Below are 12,944 nucleotides of genomic sequence, written 5' to 3'. Positions count from 1 at the left end.
ATGTCTTTAAATCTGATACTATAAATAGGCCTAGACATACATGCTTTTCCAATCTTAGTACCAACTCTGCATCCTTCGCATTAAGACTTTCCTTCCTTTCGCTGAGTCTTCGGCACTAACTGATGTTATGAGCCACAGAACATGCCACCTCCTATGATTTTAATCCAAAAGGAATAAAGAAAGCAGCTTCATTTGAGCAAATCTGTACTGCATTCCTTGAACTGCCAGAAAAGTGACTCCAGGTTTTCATTTTAACATGTTATGATACAGGCTAAAATAAATGCAAATACATTCTGGCTCCAGCAGCTGGTTCAGTGCCAAGAGTGAGGAAGGGTAGGTTTAAATGTGCACAATGAGACTCAGGAAACATAGCCTAGTGTTCTAAAGACATTTCAGCCACCGTCCTTTGCCTAGGACCCTATTTCTTGCCACCCTCCTCTCAAATCATTGACATGCATGGAAAAGAAAACTTTTTGAGAAGTTTTCTATATTTCTGAAGTTTCCTGTGATGAAAATTGACCAAAGGTATGTGACCAAACTCTTTTCTCACTCGCCCCACTTGGTTTCAGGTTGTGTGCCTCCACAATGAGTACAAATATTTTAGGCTGACTGGGAATAACTAAAATTACCGTATGGAAGGAATGGTCATCCTTCCTGATTCTTGATTCAACAATCTGATACATTTTATTTGTAGAACCAAAGCTGTCATCCTCAACAGTGGAAAGATAAGAATTAAGAGAAAAGTGACAGTACATTAAAATGGACACAGTATACTGCAGAGAAAAATAATAACATTCCTTATGTTTATGAACAAATTAATCTACTCAGTCTAATGTTTAATCAAATAATCACATTTCTTCACAAAAATTTTCTCAGTGAGGCCTATACATATGTATGAGAAAGAGACAGACACTAAAGACCCTCTAGTCATTCATAAGAGGCATAAATACCAATGTTTTGTTGAAAAAAAGATAAAAAGATTTTTATGTGCCAAATTTGAAGATCCAAGTCTACCTACAAGTCAGACAGGACCAGCTGAAAAGTGGCTTCCAGTCTTGGAACACGGTACCACCAATATCCCTGGCCCTACAAGCCATGAGATACTGCATGGTATAAGGAACGTACTGTTAGAATCTCTTTTATACTCAAATTTCAAATATTCACTGGTAAAGTCCCAGTAAGAGGTGCCTCTACCGACCCTGCACCTGTGCACCTCCATCAGGGTCAGCTGATGCTCTCTGGATAGACTGGATGGATGCTACCTTCCAGTGAGATAAAAGAATGTTTCCCATTCTTATCTTCATCATGCACTGGTATGCTAGAGAAACCACAAAACACTCCAAGGAAGCAGCTTTGGGCAAAAGTTTTTTCTCTCACCTGGAAAAGATTCCTTCTGAGTTATCATCCACTGACTCCACGATTCCAAGTTTAGAAGTTCATCTTAAGAAAATAATGAAGCATGAACGCCAACAATCATCTCCAAGCCAGTTACAGTGGAAGGTCTCTGCCACGTATGTAACTGTACTCTGACGAAGACTACATTTCCCAGCTTCCTTTTCAGCTAAAAGTGACCACATGACTAATGGACATAAGCAGAAGTGGAATCTACAATATCCTATGAGTTCTGCTAATTGGACTTGGAAGTGCTCTTAAAGGCTAAGAGCACACCCACCACCACTCCCCCAACATGTCCCTCCTTCCTGCTGGGTAGAATAGTACTTTAATGGCTAGCCTTCCAGCAACCACTTCTAACCCGTGATATGGTGTTGGGAATAGGTACTCTGCAAGGCAGAGCAGCAAGATAAATGGAACCTGATTTCCTGATACCGTTAAGTACCATTTCAATCCTGGACCAAGCTCTGTACTTCCTTTATGTGGAAGAGAAATAAGCCTCTTTTACCTTACATAAGTCACTTTTATGTGTTTATATTACACACACACACCCCCTACGATTCTAATCACTACTAAAGTTTATTGCAAAAACATTTATAACAGAGATACAAAATAACTAGCCTAGATGACCCAACAGTAGGGGATTGGTTTGTTAAGTGATGCTACATCCATCCATAGAATATTTAATATTATGTTGCAAGAAGTATAAATACTTACGCAAACTGCAGGTTACAAAGTAATTTATACAACACTTCAGATAGAAATAGTCTAAAATAGTAGGTCCCCACCTTCAGAAAATGGTATAAAATTACATGTAATTTTGATTTCCTCCATTTTGCTTCCCTGTATTTGCTAATTGTTCTATAATAAACATGTATTATTTGGATAATAAAAGTTATATAAACCAACAGCTGGTATCAAATAAACTACTTAATGTTACTAAAAAATGACAAAAAAAATGGAAGTCTCACTTTGGTGACTTGGAAAGCAATTTAACGCATTTGTGGAAATATATCATTAAAACAACATCAATTGCTGGGTCTCATTAATATCAGAAGAAAATGACAGATGGGAGTAATAGTAAGAAAAATAAGTTTGTGGATCTTTGACTTCATTATTTCATCCCTCTAAAAACACAGAAAACAAGGGATTTTTTTTATGTTGATTCTTAGTGATAAAGGCCTGCTTCTATTGTTTACTGTATGAAAGTTGTTCATTCAGCAATTATTTATTCAGCACTGTGCTGTATCAGAAACTCGACAGCTATATAAATACAGCATGTACTTGCAGACTTTTGTTAGGCTACAGAGGACAATGACCCAAAATGTGGCACTTTGGCATGCTAAATGCTCTGAATTAAAGGAAACTGAAAGGCCTCAGAAGTAAGCCTCAGAAGCAAGGTCTCCCTCTGACCTTCCCCCATGCCCTGGTCTCTCTGATCCCTTCTTTCCCATGTGCAGAGAGAAACTCTTTATCTGACTAAGAAAACTTCTTTCCAAAAGAAATGCAATTGCCAGCTTAGAAGTCTCATCAAATAGCCAAGAAAGACTTAACCACTAAAAGTCATCACCATGCCCAGAGAGACTTTTCATCTGTTCTTCTCAGAGCAGCTCCAAGACATTACCCAAGAGACATTATCTACATAATAAGACAACATTTGTTCACAGTGAAGTTCTGCTCCTTGCCTTCCTGCAATCTCCCACAGAATTCAGAGACACTTTGTCCCAGGCCATAGTTCTTTGGGCTCATTCATTTCTCCTGAAAATTATTTACTACACAGTTGCCTATACCAATCCCACCCCCACTCCCCTTTCCTCTATGAAAAGCGGTCATAAGCTTCAACCATTGGCCCTGAGTCTCATATTTGCAGGACTCCCACGTTTATGCACGTTAATATATTCTCTTTCTCCTATTAATCTATAGTCAGTCATCTCAGTGAACCTTCAGAGAAGGCAGAAGGGAAGCTTACCCTCTGGTCCCTACACTTTTTTGAAATGAAGTTTAATAAATAATAATGTTGTTATCCAAAGTATAAATTTGCAAATCAAATCTGCTCACGTGTCTCTCATTTCTGATTGAGTACAGGTATTAAAATTCCTGATTTGGCTTAGGGTAGAAGAAAGTGATGCAGAGAAAATACCTTTGTAAGAAGACTTTTCAGATAAAGATGATCCTGAAATAAACATCCTCTGGTGTTTCAGGAGAAACAAGACAATAAATCTTCAATATAGGCAACACTATCTAAACCAAATATGAGGTCTTTTGGTGGAAAGAAACATCTCCACTACCACGGAGGGTAAGAACCTGCTTCTACTAGACTGTTCCCATTAGGGCCCAACAGAACCATCATGTGGTAGGCTCACCCAGGAGGGCAAGTGCCAGACAAAAGGAGGTACACATTATGCTCCTTGCCGCTTGCAAACTTGGATCCCAATCTGCTCCCTATTTCTCCAAGCCTGAACGATGCTAAGTCGACAAGCCGCAGCAGGAGCTACTGCTCACCACTTGTTCTGACTCATTTCTGTTCCTCTAGGCCAGTGGCAAAAGTGAAACCAGAATCTCCAAATGCCTTGTCTCAGTCTAGTTTCAAAACAATGCTTTGAGGGAGCTATCACGAAGATGAGGAAACGGAGGTCCAGCCCTGACGTGCTCAAAGCCACACTGTGAGGCGGCAGCAGCACCAGGAAGTGATCCTCAATCGCCTGCCTCCTAATACCAAATATAGGGTTGTGGTCAAGAGGGTCAGTTTTTGAGTGTGATAAACCTGGATTCAAAGCCCCACTCTGCCACTGACCAGCTCTATATATTCCTGGCTAAATCAAATTAACAGTATTGTAGTAAGGATGACATGATATTTCTAAAATGCTTACCCCAGCATCTGGCATATAGTAAGCAGTTGGTAAATGGGAGATGTTATTCCTCTGTTGAAAGAAAGGCATATAAGTGGGAGTATATTGGGTATAAAATAGTAAAAATGAAAATGAGTCAATAACTCTCTTAGGCTAACATTTCATGAATCTATAAAATATGCTTTCAATATGAAAGGAAAAAATAAAACCAGAAGAAATGGGATATATCTCTTAATATTTTTACTAACTGGTGACCAAATATAAAAGGATGAACAATAAAAGTGTTTGGGTAAAATAAGTGAATTCACAGCACGAAGGAATATAGATAAAATTAACTTCCAAGACACTTAACTCAGGCATGAACGATAACTGTGGATCACTTCAAGGTTAATAATCAAAATAAACCAACGGCTATGGAAGCAAAAAGCAAGCCTGACTTTTTACATGAGAATCTGGCATGTTATAAAATAGAATTCAGTTCTCTCCACACATGAGCCACCCAGGAGAGTGAGTGGTTGCAGAAGAGAAAACAAAACCATACCTTTCCCAGGAATACAACAATTTAAATTTGAAGGTCAAATCATTCAATTCTTTACTAATGGGCCTTCCATAATGGTAGGAATGAGCTACTTATTCAGGTAGAGAAGACAGAAGCAAAAAAAAGACAGGGAGAGAGGGAGGGAAAGAGGAAAGGAGAGAAGGGAGGTAAGGAGGGAGGGAGGGGAAGAGGTAAGGAGGGAGAAAGGGAGGGAAGGAGGGAGGGAAGTACTGAGTTAAAGTCCCCAAAGATCAAATTCAGTAGCATAGCAGGAATCACCCCCCAAAGCTCATAATTACACATACTCTACTGAACTAAACAGAATTAACAGAAGAAATGGATGGGGGAGGGAAATATCCTTTTTTAAGAGGGGTGTGTGTGTGTGTGTGTGTGAGTGTGTGTGTGTGTGTGTGTGCATGTGTGCGTCTTTTAAATCAACTTGCTCCTAGACTCAAAATAGGCCTCATGGGCCTACTGAGTCTTAAACCCTCTTGACACTGTAAAGCAACTTAGCGTGGTTTCTCAAGTCTCCTCTACAATAAATGCTACCCACACTGCAAGGGGTGTTCTCTCCCACTCCCATGCCACCCCAGCCAGGCTAGGTTTGAAAGGGCTGCTTCTGCCACTGGAGGAGTGGAAATGAGAATGAACACTGGTAGGCACCTGTAGGTTCACAAGAGGGCTCCGGAAGGGAGCACATCTACCTGACCTTCAGCCTCGGGTTTGAAAGAGGAATTGTGCCAGGACTCAAACAGGAACATTAAGCGTTTACTGTTCTTCACAAAAGACCTTGGGAAAACTTCTCAGGATGCAAAAATGATCAAACAGAAAACAATTACCATGGGACCTCTCATAAAAAGTTCTAGAAAACATCAGAAGAAGAGCACTGAGTTATAGACAGAAGAGTTTCATGATGTTAGCAATGCACAAGGGGAAATAACTCTAAAAAACAAAAATAGGCTACGAAAAGAGAACAAGCCAACGTAGGAAATCACAGGAAAATAAGAGACATTGCTGTTAAAATTCATGTTAAAGGCAGTAAATAGCACACTTGACAGAACGAGAGACTGAGTGAGTTATTTCAACTTGAAAAACATGTCGACAACATCACAAAATGCCGAAGTTGGTAAAATAGTAAAATACTTTCATATTGGTTGGTAATAGTTACTTCCCACCATGTAGTCAGTCCCTTGTGGGACTTCTCCAAGATCCAGCATCTAAGCGTAACTTCTGTTATAGCACAGAGCCTCCAGGACCCCGCTCCAGTACTAAGATGACCGTTTAACTGTCCTGTGCTATGCTGGTTACCAAATGAGCTGTTAAGTATTTTTAATATCATTCCTTGGGTCTAGCCCAAGAAGAATAGGTATTACCTTCCAGAAAGAGACAAATGAAGTAGAAGTATTAATAATAATCAAAACTCTTAACTCTAACTTAAGGAAGCTTTCTGGATCTAAAGAAGACTGAATCAAAGAATCAAAAAGGCTCATGACTTCTCAGGCAAACATCACAAAAGAAGGCTCAATTGAAGAGCCAGGTTCATTTTCAAATCCAAGAGAGTGGACTGAATTTAGCTGGCCTAAGCTCACATAGTTAAAAGGATATTTTGGTTTGTTTCTTTTGTTCTGTTTGATTTTCCCTCAAAGAAGAACAGACCAAACATCTGGCTGAATATAGTGAATCTGTGGTGGGCCATTCTTCGCGCCCTTCAGAAACAGGGCTTCATTCTCCTCCCTGTGGAACGCAGATGCGCAGAGCTGCCTCCCTCTCTGGAACTGCCCAAAGTCAAAGGGAGCTTCCTTGCCCAAGGATATGTGCCCCTCCCAGCAAACATCCGAGGATTGGTCAATTCAGAGATACGAAAGTCTGGTTCCCTTGCCTGAATTTGGGAAAACTCCGAACGGCCACCTGCACAACTTGTGAGATGGGCTAAGGCCTCTGCTGTAACTACATCACAGCTCAGCTTCTCGGTCTGCCCAAACCTGCTTCTTTCACTCTCTCACTGGTGGTGCTCCCAAGAATACTCACCAACAAACCTCTTGTACAAAGCACTCTCAGCATCTGTTTAAAGGAAATCCAATATAAGGCACTCAGCCAGGGCTCTAGTAAGAACTGAGAGGCAGGAGGAAACCCACTGACTAGGCTCTGAGAGGTCCCCAGTGTTACTGAGAAACGTCTTCAGATGTTATAAGGCCTGGCTTCGGACAAAGCTCCCTGATTTTAGGTGAAGACAACCAGTAAACTACTGGACGGTGCTATCCAGTACTGGACAAAGTGCTATCCAAATCTCTTTCATACAAAATGGTTCTTGAAAAACGATTTCAAAAAGATAAAAAAAATCTAAAGCTAAGAAAGATGTTAAAAGGAAGCCTAGAATTGTAACATGATTTCACTATAGATACATTTTATGATACAGTCTTATTCAAAATGTTTCAGAAATGTGAAAGAGAAGAAAAATTATATTGATTTTAGGAGGCTAAAGCCGGATGAGAAAGTAAAGGAGAACATTATAGACCAATCTCACCTATAAAAATATGTGCAATAATTCTCAAAAAACTTACTTTATAAAGCTCTCTTTCACAAACAAAAAGTAGGACAATAAAACATGCACATTGAACTACAGGTTTTACAGGTAAAAAACAACAAAAATAAATGACTTGAAAAATTACAAAATTAAGAATTATATATGAATCCTAGCAATGGTTCCTTGAAAGGAATAATAAAACAAAAACTTAGGCAATTCAAATCAAGAAAAATAGAAAGAAAAAAATTAGAAAGACATAAAACTACCAAGAAAAATAAGAGAATACCATGCATAGTACATGTTAATAAACTGGAAATTCTCCATTACGCAAACAATTTTCAGAAAGAAATTATGAAAATTGGCCCAGCATATAAAATGTTAAATAAACACTGAGTTAAAAAGATCACTGAGAAACTAAAAATGTTATCAAATTATTACTCCCTGAACAAGCTTAAAGCCTAGAAGATTTTATTATCAATCAATCTGAACTTTTAATGATCAGGTAATTCCATACAATAGACACTTATTCCACAATACTACTACTATTAATAAAAGTGAATACTCCAGCCACTGATGCACTTAATCCTCACAATAATCCAATGATATAGATGCTATTACTACATCCATTTTACACAAGACGAAACTGAGGCACAAACAGGTTAAGTACTTTGCCCAGAGCTAGCCACTCTGCTAGGAAGTGGCAGAGCTGAGACCTGAATGAAGGCCACGCTCTTACCTCCTCTTATAAACCACCATTCACAAAGAAAGGCCGAAGCTTTCGTCTAAGAATTCAAAATAGCCCTGATAACAAAACCTTCATAAATTAAATATTTTTCTACCTTTTCCATAATCAGAAACATTTTAAATAATCGAATACTTGCACAGCACTGTTCTAAGCAAGCTACAAATGTGACTGTACTTCATTCTCATTATGATCTGATGAGGGAGGTATACTATCATCATCCTCCTGGATAGATAAAGAAACAGAAACACTCACAGGTGTGTGATGACATGTCTAAGATCACAAGGCAGCACGTGGCAGGGCAGAGATTCCAACTCTGGCCATTTATAGGGTTTGTACACTGTGCTACATAAACACCATAAAGGGTGCTGAAGACAGCACTGACTATAACTTTCAAATTAATCATAAATGATTGCTTTATGAAAATCAGATATGGAAATCAAAGCATCACCTATGAAATAGGTCACTGCAAGAAGTCATCAGGTGCCATTCTCAAATCTTATAATAATCTAAACCAGACTTTTTACATGAAAAGCAAAGTTCACAGGGACAATCAAAATCACAATCAGTCATTTTCTTACAAAAATAAATAATTACTGTTATATTTGATTTATAAATAAATACAATCTATACTATGACTAACAGTTATTACAACTTCATGGCTTAATTAAACCATTAAACCACTGCATTTTTTTTTTTTTTTTTTTTTTTTGAGACAGAGTCTCGCTCTGTAGCTCAGTCTAGAGTGCAATGGCGTGATCTCGGTTCACTGCAACCTCTGCCTCCGAGGTTCAAGTGATTCTCCTGCCTTAGCCTCCCGAGTAGCTGGGACTACAGGCATGCACCACCACACCTAGCTAATTTTTGTATTTTTAGTAGAGACAGGGTTTCATCATGTTGGCGAGGCTGGTCTCGAACTCCTGACCTCAGGTGATCCGCCTACCTTGGCTTCCCGAAGCGATATATTTTTAACAAAGATGTAGGACAAATTATTTCCTCCAATATAACTTAAAACATTGTTCAAGTAATTTTTCTTCATTTTGTGATATTAGATTAAGACAATATCTGGATTTCAAAACACATTCTGAATTGAGTTTTAAACATAGGAAGCAAATGACATCAACAATACTAAAGAAAATGTGTGACAAGGTCCAAAGAGAATGTCTTACCAAACTTTATGTACAATACTGTACCAATATGTGAGACTGTTAATACAGACCATAAATGAATCTATATAAAAAAATTACATACTATATTGATACTGAACAATAAACTTTTATTGCCTGCAAAAAAGAATAAGGTAACCAAACTTAAAGTTCATCTTTTGCAGCCATAAAAAAGAATGAGATCATGTCTTCTGCGGGAACATGGATGGAGCTGCAGGCTCTTACTTTCAGCAAACTAATGCAGGAACAGAAAAACAAATACCGCACGTTCTCACTTATACATGGGAGCTAAATGATGAGAACCTATGAACACAAGGAAAGGACAGACACTGGAGTCTACTTGCTGGCGGAGGCCAGGAGGAGGCAGAGGATCAGAAAAGGTAACTATTGGGTATTGGGCTTAATTCGTGGGTGATGAAATAACCTGGATAACAAACCCTCATGACATGAGTTTACCTACGTAACAAACCTTCACATGTATCCCTGAACCTAAAACAGTAAAAATAAACAATAAAATTCATTTTTAACATAAAAGAGACTGTTGTATTCCAGTTAAGGCTATGATTGTTTCATATTAGCAGTAATACACATCAGTAATATGAGAATTATTATGGCTACCTCTGGCTTCATGTGATGTTCTCATTTCACTTTCTGTTCTCTCTTCAAAGTCTTCTTTGACATCATCAGCATGCTGGTCTCTGAGAAAAACAGGCAATTCAATATTTTACAAGAGAAACATTTTTTAAAAATGGTTCAGAACTGCATCTCAACAACTGCTTTTCTTAATTTTAAACTAAAGGATGCTACTAAAGTGTTAGAAAGGATATACAGTTCTACTACAAGGCAATTAATTAATAATACCTATAAATGTCCATTTTCTTCGTTATCAATTTTCATTTCCTATTCAGGAAGAAGATTTTAAAGCTAAGGATAATAAAATGAACTATTCTGGAAAATGTAGCTATTGAATATTTCAACTACAATTTGGAACATGTATTCATGTGGAATTTTACTTACACAGTTTGGTAAGACTTCTATTTAAAGAACGAAGATGTTTTGAAAGTCCACACCATTTAACTAAGTCACTATACACTACTCAGCACCAGGATTCGGATGGAGGCTAAGATTGGCTAGGCGGAATCAATCCCAATTCTAGGAAGCTTTTCCTGGTTTAATCAGGTCAGGTTCACCAGCTGAAGTGATTTCACCTCTTTCTGACCGGGAATAACCTAATGCTAAACTAAACGTGCCAGAGATGCTGCAAAATGGAATAGACCCATTACAATCTTAATTCAGAGCTTTACTCCTTATGTCAGGGGCAAAAATGGTTTTTTTTTTTGTTTTTTTTTTAAAAAAAAAAAGGAACTACTTTTCTTAAATTTCAGGGATTAAAAATTCTTCACCCTAATGTATTCCATTCTCAGGATTCACAATAAACCCCATTTTGCAATTTCTTCTATCCAGAATATGCTATCTGGCCTACACACTTCAGTGCTTTAAAGTATTCTGTGTTTATGATGTGCTATTGTTTTATACATGCTGTTACCATTACAAATACATGAGAGTTTCTTAAAGATCCAGAGCATAGTTCTGTTCAGTTTTAATAACGGCAAATACATTTGAAACAAAATATCCCAACAAATATAAAAGGAGTTCTATAGTTTTAATTACAAAGGCACTAATTGAGTCTCCATTTGAAAATATAATAACACAATGATACTAACACAGTAAGCATGCAATAAATACATTTTCTATTTTTATTGCTATTTTTAAATTATTTATTGTTTATTATTAATCATCCTGTGAGGAGATATTATTTTTAAGAAAGATCATTTCCAGGAGCAAATGTGAAATTTCATTTGAATCTGAGCTCCCTGGCTTAGTTCATGCTAAAAACAACTTGCTACAACTGCTGAAGTATACTTGCTCTTTTGACAATGGGGGAGAATCATTATTTTTTTTCCAAGAGAAACCAATTAAATGGCAACAGGGTCTCTTATGCCATAGAAAGGAGAGGGACGAAGCTATAGTAAAAACAAATGTAAGAGTATCACTGATAACTGGAGAAAGAACATTAGTTGAAGTATTGATAAAAATTGTGTTTTCTCTGTAAAAATAATGCTGCAGTTATGCTCAGTAATTACAACATGTTAAAATTAGCTTACCATGCTAAAATTAACTTCTATGAACTTCCAAATTTGTTTTATATTAAATCGGAAATAATAGTGCACAAATTCTATCCCAGAAAGTACTGTGGTCAACAAATAGTTTGTAGATGGCTATATTAATTATTATTAAAAACCATACTCTACAGCGATATAACTTAAAATTGGCATTTCCCAAATAAAATAAATGTCCAATTATTGTGGTTTTTCTAGAAGCTCTGATGAGTAGTTTTTTTTTAATAGAGAAACGTCATGAGTCCAAAAGCTAAAAAGTCAAAATTTTCTGTATATTTCAGTTTTCAGGATCACAATTATCCATGATAATCTGCAGTTACCCTTTTGTGGTTTTACTAAAGCATACCATTCCTTTAAAGTAAGCTTTGTTAAAATAAAGATAGAAGACTTGAGCTATGAGAAAAGTTCCCTTGTTTTCTTTTTTTTTTTTTTTTTTTTGAGACGGAGTCTCGCTCTGTTGCCCAGGCTGGAGTGGCCAGATCTCAGCTCACTGAAAGCTCCGCCTCCCGGGTTTACGCCATTCTCCTGCCTCAGCCTCCCGAGTAGCTGGGACTACAGGCGCCCGCCACCTCACCCGGCTAGTTTTTTGTATTTTTTGGTAGAGACGGGGTTTCACCGGGTTAGCCAGGATGGTCTCGATCTCCTGACCTTGTGATCCGCCCGTCTCAGCCTCCCAAAGTGTTGGAATTACAGGCTTGAGCTACCGCGCCTGGCCAAGTTCCCTTTTCTTACGCCTGAATACAATGACAATTACTTATTTCCTGAACTCCAAGAAAAAGATCACTTTCCAAGAGGGAACAGAGATAGAATAAGGAAGTAAAATCTTTGACCCAAAAAACTTCCTCATGCCTGGATCTGACATAACCTATCCCAAAAGAGAAGCAGAGTGGAAGCTATGTACTCTTACATAATTTATGTTGCTTCATTATAGAGGCATGTTCAGTTTTCACTGCCCCAGTTTTAACTCATGACACTTCATTAAACTGGAGCCATACAAACCTGGGAATATATAAACACAGATATGTATTTTTACCAAACGGGAAGAACTCCACAAAAAAATGTTTACTGAATGTTTTATTTCAGATTCATGTATTGATTCTGCCAATTCTTTCAAATTAAAAGCACCTACGCTCCTGTGGTTCTATGTGCTGTTTCCTTTAGCTAGAGAGTGGAAAGGTGGAAGACAGGGTCAATCTGCGCAGTCTATTAGAACAGGCAATTATGAAACAGATGGGTGAATAGAACCACTGGAGCGAGCAGAATCTTAATCGAGCACATCCAGACATGTGGAAACAGTTAATATTAATAAGAAAAGTTCACTTCTTAAGAACACAGTATGAGCCAAAGACTGACTGAGCTTTTTACATGCCCCATATTTCATAACACGTATTGAAGGAAGGTTTATTATTATAGCCACAGAAATGTAGAGACATTAAGACCAAATTCACAGGGCGAGTATAGCACCCGTTCTTTTCGACACCAAAATCCGCAACTGGATTCAGTTGTTTTTTATTTTTACACTTGTGCTTTTCCAAAATAAAGTATGACATAAA

At 37.8% G+C, this 12,944-nt stretch overlaps 1 protein-coding gene across 13 annotated transcripts in view; it reads right to left on the bottom strand.

Annotated features, from left to right (window-relative positions):
- The window catches only part of L3MBTL3 (L3MBTL histone methyl-lysine binding protein 3), a 122,884-nt gene that overhangs the window by 12,015 nt on the left and 97,925 nt on the right, over window positions 1-12,944 (bottom strand). For all 13 annotated transcript variants that reach the window (XM_005551804.4, XM_005551807.4, XM_065543387.1 and 10 more), the window contains one exon: window positions 9,830-9,909. In XM_005551804.4, the coding sequence (XP_005551861.1) occupies window positions 9,830-9,909 (80 nt within the window). The remainder of the gene's footprint in view (window positions 1-9,829; window positions 9,910-12,944) is intronic.

The sequence above is a fragment of the Macaca fascicularis genome, chromosome 4 (assembly GCF_037993035.2).
Source record: "Macaca fascicularis isolate 582-1 chromosome 4, T2T-MFA8v1.1".
Classification (NCBI taxonomy): Eukaryota; Metazoa; Chordata; class Mammalia; order Primates; family Cercopithecidae; genus Macaca; species Macaca fascicularis.
This window is presented reverse-complemented; position numbering and strand designations above follow the sequence as displayed.